The sequence below is a fragment of the Ailuropoda melanoleuca genome, chromosome 11, assembly GCF_002007445.2.
Source record: "Ailuropoda melanoleuca isolate Jingjing chromosome 11, ASM200744v2, whole genome shotgun sequence".
Taxonomy (NCBI): domain Eukaryota; kingdom Metazoa; phylum Chordata; class Mammalia; order Carnivora; family Ursidae; genus Ailuropoda; species Ailuropoda melanoleuca.
In genome coordinates this window covers 71,779,514-71,802,123 of record NC_048228.1, presented here as the reverse complement: position 1 = coordinate 71,802,123, position 22,610 = coordinate 71,779,514, and the positions used below count along the sequence as shown (strand labels likewise).

Here is a 22,610-nt window from a genome sequence, read left to right as displayed (position 1 = left end):
GTTTTTTCCTGGCTATATGGCACACCTGCAATAATCTTTCACTTAAATAACATGAACAGAAGAACATACTGGGCTGGGAGTTTAGACATCAGCAATACTACTACTTTCTGATTACTACTCTCCTGTTATAGGATCATGAACAAGTCACTTGACAACCTTCAATTTCCCTATCTGCAAACGAAGAATTATACTGATGATATGAGGCTCCTTCCTTCCAATTATGAGGGGAAAAAATCACTAAATCTGTACTTGCTAAGCTATCTTCTTGGATCACTTCCAATATCAAGTTCTGGATTCTAGAAGAAACTATCTTAATTCAGAAATACAGCATGCCTGGTTGCCAAATACCTTATACGTTCTCCTTTAAAAAAGAGAAAATGAATATTAACCCAGGGAGCAATACTGGGATAATCCACAATAATTCCCCAATCAGTCATATCAGCTTTTAAAATGAGTTTTTTCTGATTCATCGGACATCTGGAAATCCAGGGCAGACAGCAATCCCGTCTCCCTGCTCATAAGCAATGAGATGATGAGAAGGAAAGCAGAATAAACATTTGGGTTACTACTACAAACTGGAAAATAAATCTTGATATGTAAAATTCTTTTTTACCCGTTTTATTAACATGTATTTGACATTTTGTAAATTTAAGGTGTTCAACATTTACATATTGTAATAAGATTGTCATTGTAGTGATAATTAGTACTCTATCACATTACAAAATTATCCCTTGTTTTTAACGGCTGGAACAATTAAGTTCCAACCTCTTAGCAAGTTTGATGATTATAACAAAATTCTTTTTTTTTTAATCAATGAAACATCACACATCACACACATTGCCGTTAGCAGTGATTCTCAGACATTTTTGTGCATGATCAATCACTTGGCAATCGTTAAAATACTGACGCGAGACCTGAGGTTTTGCATTTCCAACAAGATTACAGGTGATGCCCATCACACAGACAACACTTCAGAGCAAGGGTCTGTCACATATGTAATTATATAAGAAATATATGTGCCTATGTGTGATTATGTACATATATTTTCTTTTTTTATTTATTTTTGGTACAGATTTTTCCCAAAGAGAAAAGACTATCTTCATTATTTCTTCTTTCAGTCACTCAAAAGTATCTGTGCCCAGGTTTGCTTGGGAAATACACACACTTCATTTGCCACCCGCCTCACACCTTTCCCCAGTTAACCACTGCTCCACTCACTCCAGTCAATGAGTTAGACAATAGGGATATATTGTTGCTAATGGTACCAATCAGAGGCACTGCCTGTAAGAATAGCCTTGATTGGACTGAGATCTGCCGGTAAAGCCAGGGAAAGAGACCAGAACAGACATAAGAAAGCAGAAGAGTTTTGATTCCAGTCAATTCAATAAACACTTTTAAGTACCTGCTATGTTGTAGGCTCTGTGCTACAATTCAAGGTAGAAACTACATTAGTAATTCCAGAGCCATTTGGGTCAAGAGAGACATACAAGGAGATCTTGGGTCTCAATGGAGAGGTTACAGTAACGAATTTATTTTAAAGTTTATAAATTATCTCATTTTTAATATATAAATTAGAACAACTGCAAAGTTATTCCCCAAATAATGTAATTTTCACTCACTTGCACTGCATCAGCCTTCCTTGAGTCCATAAAGATGGACTTGTAGCTAAATTAAGGAGAACTGCACATACCTTATAACCCATATTTTACCACAGCCACTGCCCATGAAGCAATGCTGGGATAATCCAAGATAATTCCCCAACCAGTGTCATATCAGCTCTTGAAGTGAGTTTCTTCCCAACTCACTTGATGTTCTAGAAATCCAGAGGAAAGCCATACAGCAGCTATAATCTCACGAGTTAAAGTGGTTTTGAATTATTAAATTAGTATGATTTTATAATTCCAATATCTTTTTCATTTTATGATGCATACATTTTTATTAAGGATCAAAGCATGGATCGATGAAGAAATTACAAGCAATATATTTACATGTCTGCACATGAGCAAGAATGACACTACGGATGCTTAGGTTATCATGCTTTATAATCACCAAATCAAAGACCAAAAAAGCAACAATGCAAGTGAAATTTTCAAAAACATACAATTCATATTAATAGCTTAAAATTAGTAAATTTAATGTTATTTAAAAAAATGAATCTTAAAATTTTTGCTTATTCTCTTTAAACACACTTGCTAATCATAATATGATTCCCTAAAGAATGGAAGTCCACAAAAAAAAAATCAAATATTTTTAAAATATATAATTTTTTATATAACGGAAGTTTATTTTTTATTTACACACCATGTCAAATGTAGCCTGGCAGGGGACTCTGGCAAGTCAGTCATTCTGGGACACTGGAGGATGGAGAGTTTGTTAGCTTTTAACTGTATCACATGGGACATAACAACCTCCTCAATCACAGAAGTAGAGAAAAAGTAGAGTGGTTAATGATAAATAAAGATTTCCCTTACTATTCTTGGAGACGAAAAACATTTTGCCCATATTTTCTTGGCCAGAACATTTCACATGGTGTAGGCAATTCAGAACAGGAGACTATCTGTGTTTCTGTTTTAATAGGAATCTTGCACATTTTATTGCTATTGAAAATAATTTTGTTGTTTTATATTTTTATGTGTTGACGAATTTAAATGTTCAAAAATAAAATTTAGTATCATTTAAAATTTGATTAGCTCCATTTATTTTTCCTTGTAAAATGGCGATTTTAGAGATCTTGCAATGGTTGACTTCTCATATGCTTTATAAAACCCTTTTAGTGAATTTCACACACACATGCCCTACATCTGTGATGCTATTACTTTATTTCTGATGAACAATTAGGAATTTATTAACATTGTGAACATTGCCTATCACAGATGTTAGGTTTAAAAAATTGCTGAGAACAAAGGCTCCAGACTAAAGCCAGAGATATAAATGGATAGAAGTGCAAGTGATACTGCTACCTACTATCTAAATGGACATATAATTTCTGTACTTTTATCATAAAATCAAAGCCTATGTATTAACACAGGTATAGTATGTAAAGAGAACATTAGAAAGCTTATTCTCATTAGCTAGCACAAAGATAAAGAGAAACATACACCAAGCTGTCAAAGTTAGTTGTATTAAGAGAGGCAAGGGAGGAGAAGGGATGACGGCAAGAAAGAAGAAAAAAGTTCTAACAAAGTGGAAAAATATTTATGGCATAATTATCCAAAAAAATGTTGCAGGCACACTATAGGCACATGTATATTCAACCTAAGGATATTACCTTGTTTTTGCCAACGCAGGCATCAATTTCAGTTACTTTGTGGCATTCTTTCATACACATATGATTCTGACAATCTAAGGTCCGTCCACATACTCTCTTACAAGAGTAGGGTCCTACAGCATGGCATGGTAGTGGACTCACCTTAAGAAAAAAAAAAAGAAAATTAGCAACACACACAAAACCTTCTGGACCCATGTTTCTGAAATGACTGTTATCACTTGAGAACAAGTTTCATAAAGGTCTAAGGCATTTTCATTAATAATACTTATTTTTAAAATCAAAGTAACCTATCAAAAAATCCAAAAAATGAATGCCAAGAAGCAAGACATTCTATTTCTAAAAGGGAAATTCAATATAGTGACCACATATACATAGGCTAATACCCAAAAGCACAGTATATTTTAAAAATCAGCAGAAGGGCACCTGGGTGGCTGAGTTGATTGAGCATCGGACTCTTAATTTCGGCTCAGGTCATGATCTCAGGCTCTTGGGATCAAGCACCCTGTCAGGTTCCCTGCTCAGTGGGGAGTCTGCTTCTCTCCTTCTCCCTCTGCCCCTTCCCCCACTGGCACATATGACCTCTCTCTCTCCTGCTCTAAAATAAATAAAGTAAATCTCTAAAAAAAAATTTGCAGATTAACTCTTGTACTTTTTAAAGCACTAAAAAAACAAAGCTTTGACTTTGTCATTTCTAACAATCCTCGACAGAAGCAGCATAGATTATAAGCTTTACTTAAAATCTGTGCCTATAACTCACCTCATGCTTCCCAAGACATTCTCTGCAAGAAAAAAATAAAATGAAAACGTTACAAATTCAAAAAGATTATCTAAAGCAAAGGTGCTAAGTCTACTAGTTTTATTAAGAATTTAAAATAAACACATACAGAAATAGTAAGTGATTATAGAATAATTGCAGGATACAAAGTTAACCTACAAAAACCAATTGTTCTTCTATATACCAGCAATGAGCAACTGGAATTTGAAATTTAAAACATACCGCCATTTATATTAGCACAAAAAATGAAACAGATACAAATCTAACAAAATATATACGTGATCTATATGAGCAAAACTACAAAACACTGATGAAAGAAATCAAAGACAACCTAAATAAATTATGAGATATCCCATGTTCACTGATAGGAAGATAAAAATATTGTTAAAATGTTGTTTCTTCCTCAACTTGATCTAGATTCAACATAATTCTAATCAAAACCCAGCAAGTTATTAGTAGTGGACACCAACAAACTGATTCTAAGGTCTATACGGAAAAACAAAAACCCAGGATAGCCAAATACAGTACTGAAGAACAATACAGTACTGACACTACCCAACGTAAAGACGTACTATAAAGCTACAATGATTAAGACAGTATGGTACTGTTAACAGAATGGACCAGAACAGAAAGCCCAGGAACAGACCTAAATAAATACAGTCGAACGATCTCTGACAAAGGAAAAAGGCAACCGAATAGAGAAGGGATAGTGTTCTCAACAAATGTTTGGTGGTGGAATAAAGACATTGACACAGAAAATGAAATTATAAACACAGAAGAAAATCTAGGTGACTTGGATTTAATGATGATTTTTTTAGATTCTACATCAAAAAAATGATCTCCAGAAGAAAAATAGTTAAGCTAGACTTTATTAAACCAAAACATCTGCCTTGTGAAAAACACTTAGATGAAAGTGCTAAATGAAAACACTTCAATGAAAAGCCACAGACTGGCAGAAAGTATTTGGAAAACATGTATCTGGGAGAGGGCTTGTATCCAAAATGTAAAAAAAAAATTCTTAAAACTCAGTAAGAGAGCAAACAACCCGATTAAAAAATGGTCAAGATTTGAAGACAGAACAGACACCTCACCTTCCAAAGAAGATATACAGGCAACAAATAAACATATGAAAAGATACGGAACATCACGGGTCATTAGAAAACTGCCAATTAAAATGAGATGCCACTGCACACCTTTTAGAATGACTAAAACCCAAAACATGGACAGTAGCATATACTGGCAAGAATACAGGGCAAAAGGCACTCTCACTGCTGATGAGAATGCAACATGGTACAGCCACCTTGTTAGATGGTTTGGCAGTGTCTTACAAAGCTACACTAGGCTTACCATTTGATCCAGCAAAATCTACACATGAACGCTTATAGCAGCTTTCTTCATAACTGTCAAAATTTGGAAGCAACCAAAATGTCCTTCATTAGGTGAATGGGTAAACTGTGGTACATTCATACAATGGAATATTATTCAGCAATAAAAAGAAATGAGCTACCAAGACATAAAAAGACACAGAGGAAACTTAAATGCATATTGCTACATGATATATGCTGAAAAGGCTACAAACTATATGATTACAACTATGTGGCATTCTGGAAAAGGCAAAACTATAGAGAAATTAAAAAGATCAATGGTTACCAGCAGCTTGTGGGAGAGGAAAGTGAGGGATGAACAAGTATAACACAGGACATTTTTAGGGCAGTGAAACTATTCTGTATAATACTGTAATGGTGGATAGTGGATACATGAGATCATGCATTTATCAAAACTCATAGAACCATCCAACACAAAGTAAACCCTAACGTAAACTATGGACTTTAGTTCATAATATTATTATTATTCATTATCAGTTCCTCAATTGTAAAAAACTGTACCACACCAATACAAAATGTTAGTAACAAGGGAAATTATGCGTGGCAGGATCATATGAGAACTCTGTACTCCTTTTCTGTGCAATTATTCTGTAAACCTGAAAGTCTTCTAAAAAAGATAAAGTCTATTTTAAAAAAACTAAAAAATAAACATTGTTTCCTTTTCCAGGGACTGGTTTAGAAATTATCTTGTGATCCTATTTTGACCAATGAAATGTGGAAGGAGTTTTGTTATGGGGCTTTTGGAGAAGGCTTCTCACTCTTTAAAAAAAGATGATAATGGTAGAAGGCACAAACAGTTCCTGTTTTTCTCTTTGGAAACTTCCTATCTGGATGGGAAGTTGATCAGAAGGCCAAATAGCCTGAGGGCAAAGATGACACACTGAGGATAAAATAGACAGAATCTGGCCTTTGATGATGCATCACTCCATTAACCAGCTTAACCAACCATGGAACTGCTCTACCTCCAGTCTAACTGTGCAAAGCTTAAACGTTATTATGTCACTTTTTACTTAGGTTCTTCATGACTTGAAGCCAAAGGCACCATAAATGATATAGCACATATGTTCAGAATTTTTTTACCACATGGCCGAACTTTCATTAAAAGTCATGTTATGTTTAAAAATGGTAGATAAGGGAGAAGAAGACATGAACATTCTACCCTAAGAAAGAAATCATACTACCTGGATAGTTCATGTGACAGGTAATAATTTTAACATACACTTTATAATAATTTTATTATACATTCACGGAAAAATCATTGTATCAGAGTTAGAGAGATCTTTATGTGTAGGTTTGTCTCCTTTTTAAAATTGAGATAAAACTCACATACCATAAAATTTATACTTTTAAAAAGTGATTTTTAGTATATATTCACAAGGTTATGGAACCATTACCAGTATCGAGCATATTTTCATAACCAACAGAGAAACCCTGTAACTATTAGGAGTCATTCCACAGCCCCTGGCAACCACTAATCTACTTTCTGTCTCTATGGATTTGCCTATTCTGAACATTTCATATAAATGGAATCAAACATTACGTGGCCTTTTATGTCTGGTCTCTTTCACTTAGAATACTGTTTTCAAGGTTCATCCATGTTACAGCAGGTATCAGTAATTAATGCATTTTTATAGCTGAATGATATTCCATTGCATGGAAATACCACATTTTGTTTATTCATTCATCAGTTGATAGATATTTGTTTCCATTTTCTGACTATTAATAATAATGCTATTATCGTAACATTCATGTCCAAGTTTTTTTGTGAACACATTATTTTCAATTCTCTTAGTCCGAAGAGTAAAATTGGTTAACTCCAAGTTTAGTTTCCTGAGCAACTACCAAACTGCTTTCCAAAGTAGCTGTACCATTTTACATTCCCATCAATAATGTATAATGGTTCCAACTACTCCCTATCTTCACCAACACTTATGTCTTTTTTATTTTAGCCTTCCTAGTGAGTGTAAAATGACACCTTAATGTGGTTTTGACTTGCATTTCCCTAACAATTACTTGAGCATCTTTTCACATGTTTACTAGCCATTTGTAACATCTTCTCCAGAGTAATGTCTCTTCAAAGAATTTGCACATTTTTTAATTGGATTATTTGTCTTTTTGTTTCTCAGTTTAAGAATTCTTTATATATTCCAGATAATATTCTTACAGGATATATGATTTGCAAACTTTTTCCCCCATTCTGTGGGTTGTCAATTTTTTTATTGTGTCCTTGAAGCACAATTAAGAAATTGTGCTTAATAATGTCCCCTGACTTTATTTTTTCTTTTGTTGCTTATGCTTTTGGTGTCATATGTAATAAACACTGCCTAACCCAAGGACACAAAAGGTTACACCTATGTTTTCTTCTAAGAGTTTCATTCCTCTTACTTTTAGATCTTTGATTCATTTTGAGTTAATATTTACATATGTTGTGAAGTAAAGGTCCAAATTCATTTTTCTTCGATGTGAATATCCATTCTCTCAGCACCATGTGCGGACATAAAACATTCTTCCTCCCACTGAATTGTTTTGACACTCTTGTCAAAAATCAAGTGAGCATAAACATATGGGTTTCTTTCTGGACTCTCAATTCTATTCCATCAATCAATATGTCTTTCCCTACACCAATATCACAGATTCTTAACTGCTACAGTTTTATAAGTTTAAAATCAGGAAGTGTGAGTCCTCTAACTTTGTTTTTCATTTCCAAGACTATTTCAGCTATCATGGGTCCTTCACATTTCCATATGCATTTCGGGGACAATTTCTGCAAAAAAGCCAACTGTGATCTTGACAGAGAATATGTTAAACTTGTAGATCATTTTGTAGGAGTGCCCTTAACAGTATTAAGTCTTCCCATTCACAAACATGGGATGTATTTCCATTTATTAAATAACTGTCTTAGTAACCTTATCAAAAACTAATTAGAAATAAATTTCTAAATTTATGGGCAGACTCTCAATTCTATTCCTTTGATCTATTTGTCTATCTGTATGCCAGTACCACAGCCTTTGGTCTTCTTTAATTTCTTTCAAAAATGTTTTATAGTTTTCAGTGTATAAAATCTCAGATTTCTTTTATTAAATTTTTTAAATAAAAATGTTGCTTTTTTAATGCTACTGGAAGTAGAATTGTTTTCTTAATTTCATTTTCAGATGGTTCATTGCTAGGGTATAGAATTGACTTCTGTATACTGTTTCTTATAGTCTCACCAAACTCATTTACTATCTCTAATGGCTTGTATAAGGATTCCTTAGGATTTTTCATATACAAGATCATGTCACTTAAAAACACAAATAGTTTTACTTCTTTATTCCTAGTATGAATACATTTTTTATTTCTTTTTCTAGTCTAATTGCTCTGGCTAGCACCTCTAATACAATGTAAACATAAATAGAAGGGGCAAGGGCAGATATCCTAGGTCTTAAGAGGAAAGCTTTTGGTCTTTCACCATTAAGTATGATTAAGGGTTTTTCAACTGATGCCCTTTATCAGGTTGAGGGATTTTGTTTATCCAAGTTAGTTGAATGTTTTTATCTAGAAAGTATGTAGGATTTTGTCAAACGTTTTTCTGCATATCTACTGATTATCCTTTATTCTTGTGATAAAATATTACTCTGATATTTTGATTTTCATATGTTGAATCAACCTCACTATTTCTGGGATATATTCTACTTGGTTATGATGTACAAACAATTCTTTTTACATGTTGCTGGATTCAGTTTGTTAGTATTTTGTTGAGAATTTTTGTATCTATATATAAAAGGGATGCTGATCTATAGTTTTCTTTTCTTGTGATGTCTTTTTCTGCTCTTAGTATCAAGGAAACACAAGCTTCATTGAGTAAGTCAGGAAGTGTTTTCCCATAGTGAAACATTGGTCTTAATTCCTTAAATGTTTGGTAGAATTCACCAGTAAAGTCACTTGTCCTCAGCTTTTCTTTGTGGTAGGTTTTTGGTTACTAGTTTGATCTCTTTACTAGGTATAGGTTTATTCAGATTTTCTACTTCTCTTTGAGTCAGTTTCAGAAGTTTTTGCATTTCTAAGAATCTGTCCATTCCTCCATGTAAACTGTAACCAAAAGAGGGTAGAAGTGGTTATACTAACATCAGAAAAAACAGACTTTAAGAAAAAAATTATTTACTAGATGCAACAAATATTTTTTTGATAAAGACCTCCGAAAATTCTCTCTTTCCCACTGACATCTTTGTAAATACCTTGAATACCCTTATTTTACAAACAGAGAAGATATAAGACTTATTCATGGTAGTAGTTAGCAGGAAACACAACATTGGACTCAAGAGTAAAACACAATGTTTTAATATATACACCCCACAAAAGAATTTTCAGCCACACATTCCAGTCAAGTGCAAAGGAAAGACTTAAAATTAATTCTTTAAACCTCTAGTAAACATGACTTAGTAATTCCAGGCAGTTTTCTACTGTCATAAAATATTTAATCCAACCTAAGATTTTGAGGAAATTAATTAATTTTGAGGAAATTAATCGAGGAAGTTAATTAATAAATATTTAATCCAACCTTAAATATTTTAGGAAACAAGATAGGCATATCTGGTAAATAATACTCCTGTAAGACAGACTAAGGAATTTGAAGATAATTGACTACAATTATACAAACAATTTAAGTGCCTATGAATTCCCCCTCCACTATCTATAGACTAAAATCACTGTTTGTAGATAGAGCTCCCAACAACACTTTGCCTCCCAACCTGACTGCACAACCAATATATAAAAATATACATTCTACTTAAACTGAGAAGAAAGATGTGGAAGGACAAAATGCGAGAGAGAGCTTTTAAAAGGAAATAAGAACTGTCTCTTTAAAAAAGTACATAAGACACACCAATATTCAGTCTGGAACTTTAATGGTAGACAACAACCTGTTTTCTAATTTTATACTGCTTCCCAGAGTTCTGTGCTTCTTTTACTCCTATATTCCATAACCTCTACTCAAAGTATGAACCATTCCACGATTCATATTACCCTAGGGTTTGACTCCTACAATTCAGTTCAGGTCACTTCCTGGGAACACTACATTCCAGAACACTACTTTCTTTGATTTTCAATGTTTTCTTCAAGTTTGCCTTACCTACAACCTGGCTTTCCTCTGTCCTTAAGGAGCTCACAGACTAGCATGGGAATCAGTCAGGAAAACTAACAGATGATGATCTCTTGGATGAAATATTCTAAGTGTGAGTTGCTATGGAAACTCACAAGGGCATTAAACTCCAGCTGGGGGAAAGACTCAAAAAAAGATATCTAGAGGTTTTCAAGCAGTATGCAAAATGTACTTAGAAAAGAATGAGGCTGAAGACAGAGAGACTGGTTTATGGACTAGGCCTGGAAAAAAAATGATGGACTGAACACAGGGGAGAAGGTAACTTAAAATACACTTTGAACTATGTAAAAAAAAAAAAAATTTAAGTTAAAATTCTAAAATACTTACGTAGGAATAGGAACTTGACATGGAGGACAAGGTAATGCAGTCTGAATAAATGCTGGCTCAGAAGGCTGTTCCCAAGGGCCTGTAGGCTGGTGCTACAAGTAAAATACATAACAATTTAAAGGCAGAGGAATTAAATCGTATGGCCAATATAAGAATCTAAGAAAATAGTTCCACATATCCTCTGCTCACGCAGGTTGAAATTTTTTCAAGTAACCAAAAAATTGTGCTTACTGAAATATTTTATTCCATCTATACTCTATCAGATTGTTCCCCTCCACACAGAGTTGATGTTAAAAATTAAGGCAGACTCCAGTTTTTAAGTGGCAGAACAAAGACAAAGTAGCTTCCTTTACTTCTTATTAGCCAAAAGGAGAATGAGAAACAGAACTGTAAAATCCAGCTTCCACCAGTAGAATGTAATCTCCGTTATTTGTTCACTGTTGTCTCCCTAGCAGGTAGGAGAACGCTTAACACATAGTAAGGACTCAATAAATATTCACCAAATAAGTGAATGAATCTTTGAGGAAACCAGAAGATATCCATAACCCTGAACCACAATATGTAAAGGAAGACTGCCAAACTCATGTGTATCAGGATTATAACATGACTATCACAATCTGTTTATTGGTTCCTTGCCTGTTCTATAGCGTGAGCTTCCTAAGACAGAAGATCAAATCTTATTTACCTTGTACCCCAGCTCCTATTACAGTGCTTAACACCCAGTAGGTACTTAATCATCTTGTTGAATGACTAAGTAAAATTAAGAAAATATGACCCACAGCAATGCACTACCTCTTAATAATATATTCCCTTACCCTGCCAGTTTGCTTTATTAATGCTTGATCATGACATGGAGCAGGACACAAGTGACCACATTTCTCCAAAACTTTTTGGCAAGGTTGATGACATGGAGGACAAGAGCCAAAGTGACAGCGATGTTTTTCTTGACTTGTATGATGGCAAGTTGGTGGTCGACTAAATCATAAAGTACAATTTTTTAAATTACTTTTGATCATTGAAAAATTATATCTAAAGTGCAATTATCTATTTATGTATCTTCTGATTCCATACAGAACAAGAATACCGTGAATATTAATATTTTAGAATATTAAAGCAAAATTTAAAATACTAACAATATTTAAAAATAATATGAATTTAAATTTGTAAGACACCAAATGGAAGTCTGTGCAGAACCTCATACTAACCTACATTGCTCTTTGCACTTGGGTGGTCTTGTGGTACGTTCCCGGCCACAGGGCACCGTCACCTTTGTATTACCACAATTGCACTTCACATCTACAGTTTCCGGGCAGGGATAACAACTGCCTGAAAAAAAAGTCTGAAACTTAAAAAGAAATGTCCTTAACTATTCAAATGACAATGAACAATAGAATCAGTGAGTTTAGAATTCATACAATTCTACAAGAATAAAGAAACTACAAAATGAATGAACCTCATACACACAACACTGAGCAAAGGAAGCCAAACACAGAGTACATAGCATATGAGTCCATTTACATACAACAAATAGGAAAAACTATACTGTTTGAAATCAGGATGATGGTTACGAAGGATACAAGGAGGGTTTTGGAAATATAGGTAATGTTCTCTTTAACCATCAGAGTTTTGGTCACCTGTTGTGTTCAGTTCATAAAAATTCATCAAGCTATACAGTTATTATTTGTATACTTTTCTACATCTACACTGGTAATTCAATTAAAAAGTTTTAGAATTTTCTTTAAAATCTGCTAAAAATTCTATTCTAAATAACAAATTTAACACATTACTCATTTAATCACTACACAAGCAAAACAGATTTATGTCTTGGAAAATCTAACATTGTCAATAACCTTTTTGGCTTATTTTCATACATACTTCTATTCAAGTACATTATTTTTAGATAAATTCCCCAATAAGAGTAATTTCTCTCGTCAGGTTATTAACAAGAACAGTCAATTTACTATTACTCACGCTTTGTGCAGGACTAATGCTAAACCCTCATTTAGGCTATAATTCCAAATATTTCCCTTCTAAACATTTCAAACGGAAAAGTTATTTGGGTTTCAGCTTTTTCCTTCTTTTGTCACAGGCTGGTAGGAACACACAAAAACATAATGAAAGAAACTTTATAAACAGGCTATAAACTTCTCCCCAAGGCTCTGACATCATCTTCAGGGCTTTCTTCCCACTCTAGTGCTCCCAATAAGTAAGGTTCCCCACTAGAAATGAAATAGCAAGAAGGGAATAAAAGTCTTCAACTAAGGAGTGAGGATCGTAAAAGATTGTCTATGTGTCAGGACCAAGCAAAATACTGAAGAGCAGTTAACCTGATAAGAATCAGACTAATGATGAAAAGTACCCTGGTTAAAGCCTCTTAAAATAGTTCCTAAAAGGAACAGAAGGATTCTGATTCAAACAATGAACACAGAATAAGGAAATGAGAGTTAAAAGCACCACAGGGGAAAAAAGAAATATATTATACAAGTTACCAAATTTATGCTTCAGTGTTTTTTGATAAGTAAAGAAAGTATAATCCAGTGAAGTCTCTTCTTGATGGTAATGCAAGCCAAGTTATCCACATGATCAAATTTTATTTTATCTTTCCAAAAGAATGACCAGGTATCATATTTTCTAAAAGTTAATAATGACCTTTAAGTCTGTTCTTATTCAGCATATTATAACATTTTCCACACTTAACAATAATTTTCATTCACCTTCAGCAATTCAAACAGGAACTTATCAAACATAACACCTTTCTGCCACTCTAAACTACATCATCACTTTTCCTTTCTTGAAAATTAGATCTTGAGAAAAATAAGGGATAATTTCTTTCAAGTCTTCCTACCGATCAACAGAATTTGTTACAGATTTCTGTACAACATGACAGATAAATTAAAGTAGCTTCAATGATAGTTTTAAAATGAAACAATATCAGCAAGTATCAGTTTCTAGCATACAGAATGCAACTACAGTGATCAGTGGGTCAAGAGCCAAAACGGGTACTCGCTCAGTAATTCCAGAAGCATAAACACGTATGGCCAGAGCTTAGAGTACCATAAGTCAAACTTTATGTTCACAGAGCAAACATGCAGTTTGCGTCCTCTTCCTATGAGTGACAGTATAACCTTGATCATGAAGGTGTCTTGAATGATGGAAAACAGTATGTAATAATGGTTCTGTGTATGTTATGTGACTGTGGATCACACAAATAGTGAAAGCTGCACAACACATCTTCCACATACTTTCCATTAACGTAAATTTTGTTAGGGGTTAATAAGCTTCTTTTCTAAAAAAATTAATGCTCTGCCAAAAAAAAAAAATTGAACCTGGATCTGATCAAACCTCTACACAAGGAAATACAGGAGAAAATATCAAATAATACCACAGAGACACAATCTGTAAAATGCAGACTCTGTGACTAAAAGCAACCTTGTTTCTTAAAGAAAAGACAAGGAAAAAGAAAAGGACACAGAGGGAAAATATAGATTCATAGACTTTAGAGACATCAACCAGTTGCAACATGTCAGTCTTACCAGGTTTTTGAGTTGTACAAACTAAATTAAAAAATGAAGATATTTATGACACAAGATATTTGAACAGCAGATATTTGCTGATATAAGAAATATTTTAACTATTTTTAGGTTAAGAATCCACCTTTTAGAAATGAACACTGAAGGATTTGTGGAATTTGCTTCAAAACAATACAAGAGTGAGATGTGTTTTCGACACTCCTCCACTAAATATGATGCTCGCTCTACCCTTTTTGCAAGTACTTGTATCAGATTAAGGACGCTCCCTTCAATTTCTAATTAAGTTTATATCAAATACGAATGTTGAATTTCATCAACTATTTTTAGACATTTACTAAAATAGTTTCACTTTTCCTTTAGACCATTAACGTGGTGAATCACATCATTAGATTTACTGAAGTTAAACCAATCATACATTATTGGAATAAACCCAACTTGATTAAGAAAGATTAAGGTTTTAAATAACTAATACTATCGTACTGGACAGCTGGATTTGAGTAGCAGAAACCTTAATATTTTACAAACATGTTTATGAGTTAGATTGGCCTATAATTTTCTCTTACTTTCCTTGTCAGATAATATAATGAATTAGGACATGTTCCCTTTTTACATATACTCTCAAATAGTTTATGGAGAGACTGAACTTACATACATACACACACACATATCTTAAATGTTCAAAATCATGTGTAAAAATCAATTAGGCCTAGTGTTCAGTTGGTGAGAGAATTCTAAACTACTGGATCCAATGTCTTTAATGGCAATATAACTAGTTAGGTTTTCTAATTAAAGGACAGTGTTTTAACAACAGTCAACAAGGTCCTAGATGTAGTCTTTCTCCAGCAATCTTTTATCCCACCACCTCTTTGACCTCATCTCCTATCATTTGCCCCCTTGAGCACTTACTTCAGTCCTCTTTGTGAATTCTTTCAAATGCTCCCATCTCAAGGCCTTTGTAATTACTGCTTTCTTGCCCAAAACACTGTCCCCACCTCCTCTTTCACGTGGTTTGTAATCCCTTACTTCTTTTGGGATTCCTCTCAGATGTCATCTTTCTATAGTGCTCTCCTGATCACACTAGAGTTTCTCGCTAAAATTGTCACTACCTAATATTTCATATTAATTTGATTACTTATTTATATTCTGAGGGGAAGTAAAAAAATAAGCTCCATAAGAGCAGGCACTTTGTCTATACTGTTTATTTATATATTCCCAGTGCCTGGTACTTAGTAGACACTCAAAAATACTTTTTTAATGGAATTAATGACTAAATTTAGAGTGTTAATAAAATCTAATGAATTAATGATGTAATAAGACTTTGAAAAAATAAAATTCTTTCACAATTTAAAGACACCAACAAATCAGAGAACACTCACAGGAAAAAGTCTATGGGTTTAATTCAAACCACCACTTTTCCTAACAGGCAGGTACTGTGATAGGATGGAAAGATCATTAAAGTTTGAGTTCACATCTGACCCTGCAACTAGTTCTATGACATTTGGCCAATAGTCTCTTTGACTGTTTCTTTACTGTACAAAATAACAGTAGCACAATATACTTTTTGAACTTTTGAGAGGATTAAGAGATTAAGAGAGGTATCTAGCATCCACCTAACCCCAAAGGAAGATAACAAAAACAATACAGTCTGTCCCAGGTCATAAAGCTACTAAGTTCCAGAGTCCAGACTTCAACGAGGACCTCTTACCCTAAAATCCATGCCCTTCCCACTGCCCTATACAATCAGTATTCCTTTTCACATCAACCTACTCCAAATGGGTAAAGTTAACTCAGTTTTTTTTTTTTCAAGACTTTTTAAAAAAAAATTATTTATTGGAGAGAGAGACACAGGGTGTGCGAGAGAGAGGGAGCACGAGCAGGGCAGGGGAACGGCAGAGGGAAAAGCAGGGTCCCTGCTGAGCAGGGAGCTGAGGACACAGGAGGCTCCCTCCTAGGACCCTGAGATCATGACCTGAGCTGAAGGTAGACACTTAACCAACTGAGCCACCCAGGCACCCTGTTAACTCAGTTTTCAATGTCTAATAACTTCATCAACCCTGAGACCTTTTCAGGAGGTCTAAAAAGTCTCACATGCATAGAGTAGTTTTCCAGATGCCATGGGTCAAGTGGTATAATAACAAATTGAATGCAGAAGCACACATGTGAATTTTGCCTATGCTCCATTAAGCTAGACATTAAAGACATTTGCAGAAATGTAAAACAATATCATTCTTCTCACTATATTTACTCAGAAAATAGTTACTTTTCACCAAAAAAAAGTTACCATACTAAGATGTAATGGGTTTATTATTGCTATTTTTAAATAAAACCATAAACATTGTTACATTGTATTTTAACTTTAAATACAATAAGTACCAATAGATAAAACCAACATTAACAAAAGGTCTTTAAGTACAAAAAAGAACGTAAAAGGATCCTCCAAAAAGACTGGGAACCACTGGCTTAGGATACATCCAATCCCTTACTAGACTTAAGTCCATATAAATGTCTAAAATTCAAAATAACACTGAAAAACCTAAGAACATATTAATTAATGGAAAAACTGTATGGAGGAGGTTGGGAAGAAGTAAAGAAATAACATGGCGTTATAGAAAGAACAAATCTTTTATATTCAGAAGGCCTGGGTCCAAATCTTAGCTATACTACTTTACTAGATATTTCTAGGAGTAAGTCACTGAAGTATCTTTAGCTTCAATCTCCTTGTCCATAAAATGGGGATACTGGTGACTGCCCTATCTTCTCAAGGTTGTTAAGAGGTAAGATAATGAATGTAAAAACTCTTTATCAACTATAAAGCACTGTAAATACAAACATTAAATTACAGCTATTGTTAAATTTTACCTCTGTGGCAGACAGATGGACATTTATGGTTTCTACATCCTAAAGTCCGTCCACAGTTTTGATCACAAGGTGGACAGTTTCCAGGGCAACACTGAAGGGAAAGCAATATATAAAGAACAGGTCATTTGAAAACCACACATAATATGAATGTCATTACTAGTTATTTTCAGAACTCACGAAAAGCAAAAGATACTTCTTTTCACCATAAGAATAAAAGTATTCAAGAGGATCAACATTATTCTAAGTAGACTGTATATATTAAGAACTTATAAATTTAACTAGACCATGACCTAATTTAATGAAATCAAGCTAAATTTCCTTGCCCTTTAATTATTCTGTGACTTAAAACAGTCCCATTAGAAAATTTCATTCCTACTTATCTATGCAGAGATTGCCAATATTAACCAAAGGAATGGATCTGGTCAAATCCTATCGTCAATTCAGGCAAACAAGTCTATTTTTTTGAATTTAATGAAAGTAAATCAATGTATGGTTCAATGTATAGATTAGTTTGGCAGTTATTTTCAAACCATGGCATCAAAGACTAACTAAAGGAGAGAAACAGAGAAAGGCTAATTGCTTCTAACTTTATTTTCTCACCAGGAACATAAAGAATCTAATCCATTTGTGCAGACTTCCCCCAATTTCATTCATGAACACAAAGCAACTGCTTAAAGCCCATCTTGCCATCCTAACTCCTTCCTTGACCTCTCATATATCCAAACTTTGGGGAAAAAATACAGACTACAACGGTCTTAAAGAAACTTCAGGTTGTAACCTACTTAAGAACAAATTTCAGTGTATAAAAATAGCTCAAAACAGAATATACACTATTGAAAAGCAACTAAAAGTCAAAATAATTCATTCAATTAGAAAAAGTTTACCAAGTAATAACACGTGCCTATCACTCTGCCAGTAACAGTGGGAGAAAAGAAAATTATGTGGTCCATGACTTGAATAAGCCTTTCAACATATTTCTGGTTTTGACCATGATGGAGTAATAATGATCAGATTTACTCTCCTGTTTTAAACAACCAGAATATCAGACAAAATATATGAAGCAACAGTTTTTCGACATTAGACAATTAGGCAGCACAGGACAACAATCTCTAAAAGAAGAGAAACAAACAAGGTGAGTTCTATGATAGCTCGCGCTTAGACCTGGAGGTTTCCAGGCTACAACACAAGGAAGAAGATCACAAGCAGAGTCTGGTGGTCTTACCAAGTTGAGGAGACAAAATTCATAGATCAGAGAAGTCATTGTGGCCAGAATTTGTGGAGAAGTGGTAGGAGTACAGAGAAAGTTCTGGAGACCTCAAGAAAGGACCCATTAAGTCTTTGGCTGAGCACTGGTCTTTTCATGTATAATAGGAAACTACTCCCATCTGATAAAGAACCACTGGAAGGAGAAGGCACAACCATTTCCAGAAATTATTCAAGGCTAGGCATAGTTTGTGCTCCCACGGACAGTGTGGAAGAGCCTCCTAATATACAGGCATCAAGTAGAGCACTTAGAAGAATTACTGCCTCAGTAATGACACCAAATTAGCACTAGATAAAACGGTGGCCTTATCCCGCCTAAAAAAAAAAAAATCAAGCCTTAGAAGAACCAAATGATTTCTAAATAACTTGACTTCAACCCAGAATGTAGCTTAAAAATATTTAAAGAAATACCAAACAAAACAAATCCCCAGCATCCAAAATGTAAAGTTGACAATGTCTGGAAACTAATAAAAAATTACCAATCAGGAAAATATCACCCAAAAGAAGAAGAATCAATCAATAGAAATAATAGAAATAGACCCAAAAATGATAGATGACAGCATCAGTAGGCGAAGACACTAAAATAGGCATTATAAAAGTATAGCCCATCCACATATTCAAGAAGATAGATGAAAGCATGAGCTGCTAAGGACAGACATGGGAGATGTACAAAAGACCCAACTCCAATTCTCAGAGATAAAAAAGTACTATGTCTGAGATGAAAAAACACAAGAAGGGATTAACATTAAATTAGACAATGTAGAAGAAAATTACTGAACTGAAGACAAAGCTATACAGGCTAAAATAAAATACAGAAAATAAAAGGACTAAATAGTAAACGGAGCATCAGCGAGCTATGGGATTTCAAGCAACTAACATATACATCACTGGAGTCTCAGAAGGTGATGCATGGTGGAAAAATATTTGAAGAAACAAAGAATGAAAACTTCACAATTGTGATGAAAACTATAAACAAATTCAGAGAAGCTCAACAAAAACTAAGCTAAAGAAACAAGAAGAAAGCTATACGCAGGAACGCCACAAATAAACTGCTGAAAATCAAGTGTAGGGAAAAATCTCTAAAAACAGCCAAAGAAAAAAGAGACATTACATATAGTACAGAGAAACAAAGACAGCCTCCCAGCACACACTTTGTTGGGAAAAAATGCAAGCTAAAAGATAATGGAGCAACATCTTTAAAGTATGGGGGAAATGTTGTCAAACTAGAATTCTACTGTAGAAATATTTTTCACAATGGCTGAAGATAGTTCATTAAAGTTGAAAGACGTCATGACCAGCATTACAAAAAATATTAAAAGTTCTTCCAACAAAAAGAAAATGAAAACAGAAACACAAATCTGTGTAAAAGGATGAAAAGCACCAAAAATAGTGGAATTTGATGATAAATATATAAGACTATTTTTCTTATTTTTTCAAACTCTTTACCTTTCTCCTACACTGATGCTTCTGACAGTCCCGCATCTTAACACACTTAGTCTCGCACAAATAAGGCTTGTGACATGGCATTCGTTTCGTATGCTTTCCGCAACGACAATGCTTTTCCACTTCCTGGAAGAATCAAATAAGTGCCTTATTTAAACTATTTTGTTGACATGGTTTTTTTCCCCCCCACATTGCAATCTCTATAATTACTAAAGAATAAAGAAGGAAAGTTTTAAAAGTCTTTCATATAAAGGACTTTACCAAAAATAAAGCTGAATTTCCTAAGACATTTGTATCTTACTTTGTTCTAAAAAGACTTCATAGAATTTCATTATTAAACTTAGTAAAAACTAGATATTAAATAGTAAAACAATAGCACGCATTAAAATAACATCTAGTTACACCATACCATCTGCACATCTTGTTTCAGTAAAAGAATTAGATTATTTAGTAGTATGGTCAAAACCAAAATGACATATATAACTTTAACAGCTCACTTCTAGGCATTTATTTCTTTCCATCAAGGCCAACTTATCATTGGCCAACTTATCATTGCTTTGAATATCTTCTGAAAACAGATACCCCATGCTAGATTATAGCATGCTAGATAATAAAAATGACAATGTTTAAACTTTTACCAAGAAACTCAAACAAAGGTTAATTTTTAGACTTGATTGTTGGCACACTCTCCTGCTTCTCTACCATAAATATTAGGTCACTAAGCTCATACAGATCATCACACAGATGTTTATGAAACTAATGGAAAACAATTATAGCATAATCCCATTTGATATACTCGGATAGGTGATTCTTAAAATTAATTATTACAGGAGATGACTAACTTGTCTGCATGTTTCACAAGGACCTCGGTGACAACGCTGCGAACATCTATGGATTCCACATTCAAGTACTTTGTCACAACTATCTCCACAAGTTGGTACGTCTTCTGTACATGGCAAAGAAAACTCTAAAAGCAGACAAAAAGTCAAAGTTCATAAGATACATTATTATAAAGCACTAACAACATGCCACGTTCTTTTGGCTCCCTGAAGAATGACAGCCCTTTCAGACTATGAATTTATGCATCTACATAATTATTGGAAAGAGTTAAATTTAATGAAAATAATCCCTAATAAAAGTTTATGTTTTTTAAAAAGAATTTGACACATAACAAGTTACCATCCTCAAGACACATGTGTTTATGAGCTAACTACTTCCGGAATACTTATCTAAATTAAAGAGTAAGACCATATAAACCTCTATGAAGAATTCTACAATAAACAGAATTAGAAAAAGAAAATTTGCTCTTAACAACCTCACAGGATTAGAAAAAAAAAAAAAGATGTAGACTTGAGAACATTATGAAACTGACCTTTAACATACACGTATTAGGACAAGTGTTGGCAATAATCTTATAAATATGTGTGCTGGTATTGGGGCAGAGTTAAAGTACACTCAAATGGCAATGTTCTGTGCCTTATCTCAAAGCAGCCAAATCAAATTCACCCATAACCTAATACACAGTACAATAATGATGACAGTCTATGATTATGAGGTTTCCTTTATTGCCAGACACTACACCAAATACTTTATGCACATTTTATCATTTAATTCTCACTCATTTCATTCACTTTATCTTATAAAGAAAATATTATTACTGCATTTAACTTGAGAAAACTACAGTTCATGAAGGTGGAATCTGAACCAGGATGTGCCTGACTCTAAATTCTGAGTTCTTAACCCACTATGCTATATTGTCCTTTCACCAAATGCAAAAAAGAAATCTAGTATTAAATTGGTATTTTTACTGAAATTACATTATGAACTCCCACAGAAATCTAATTTAATTAGGAACATACTCTAAGTGAACATGAGAGATTATCATATTCCATTAAAGGTTTAAAAAAAAGTCTTACTTGACTTCTGACATGGACAGAACCTCTTCCCAGATCGAGGACATTCTCCACAAGCACCAACATGGCAAACTTGCTCACATGTATGATTACCACATGGCAGTGTTTTTCCACACACCTAAAATGCAATAAGCACATAAGACTTATACGTTAACAAAAAGACTTTGTGCATGACCTAATCCACTTTTCAATCACAAGCAACTTCTTTATGTTCTTCATATTATGTTTTATATCCTATATAGGTATTACATACATATACATAAGTATATACGTATACATACAAACATACACACATACATTTCCTATGTACCAAAGAGTATATTTTTAAAATACAGGGGGAAAAAGCTTCATATGACCATTTACCAAAGATTTCCAAATGATACTAAAACCATGTCAATTTAGGACAATCTACAAAATCCTACTTCCTCAACTGAATTAACTCAAGAAGAAGGGAGTGGTGTTAATTGAAGAAAAGGGAAAGACAAGGAAGGAGAGACAGCGAGAAGCAGAGTACATATGTACTGAATCCAAAATTCAACAAACAGCTATTTATTTGGAAAGAAAAAATTTCCTCCAATAATTAAAATTACATTAAATTGGAAAACAGTTTCCTAAAACATGAATAGAATTCATTTGATTTGTTCTTCTTCTTTTATCCAGCTAAACCTAATTAGCATTTTGAGTTGTTTATGCTTTCTGTACTCTTTCAT

At 33.8% G+C, this 22,610-nt stretch overlaps 1 protein-coding gene across 5 annotated transcripts in view; it reads right to left on the bottom strand.

The window, feature by feature from the left end:
- The window catches only part of NFXL1 (nuclear transcription factor, X-box binding like 1), a 66,643-nt gene that overhangs the window by 22,681 nt on the left and 21,352 nt on the right, over positions 1 to 22,610 (bottom strand). For all 5 annotated transcript variants that reach the window (XM_034671866.1, XM_011222035.3, XM_019797254.2 and 2 more), the window contains exons 9-17: positions 21,904 to 22,018; positions 20,830 to 20,954; positions 19,991 to 20,113; positions 17,282 to 17,372; positions 12,098 to 12,218; positions 11,708 to 11,867; positions 10,893 to 10,984; positions 4,026 to 4,047; positions 3,269 to 3,409 (exon numbers count right to left, since the gene is read on the bottom strand). In XM_034671866.1, coding sequence (XP_034527757.1) covers positions 3,269 to 3,409; positions 4,026 to 4,047; positions 10,893 to 10,984; positions 11,708 to 11,867; positions 12,098 to 12,218; positions 17,282 to 17,372; positions 19,991 to 20,113; positions 20,830 to 20,954; positions 21,904 to 22,018 — 990 coding nt within the window. The remainder of the gene's footprint in view (positions 1 to 3,268; positions 3,410 to 4,025; positions 4,048 to 10,892; positions 10,985 to 11,707; positions 11,868 to 12,097; positions 12,219 to 17,281; positions 17,373 to 19,990; positions 20,114 to 20,829; positions 20,955 to 21,903; positions 22,019 to 22,610) is intronic.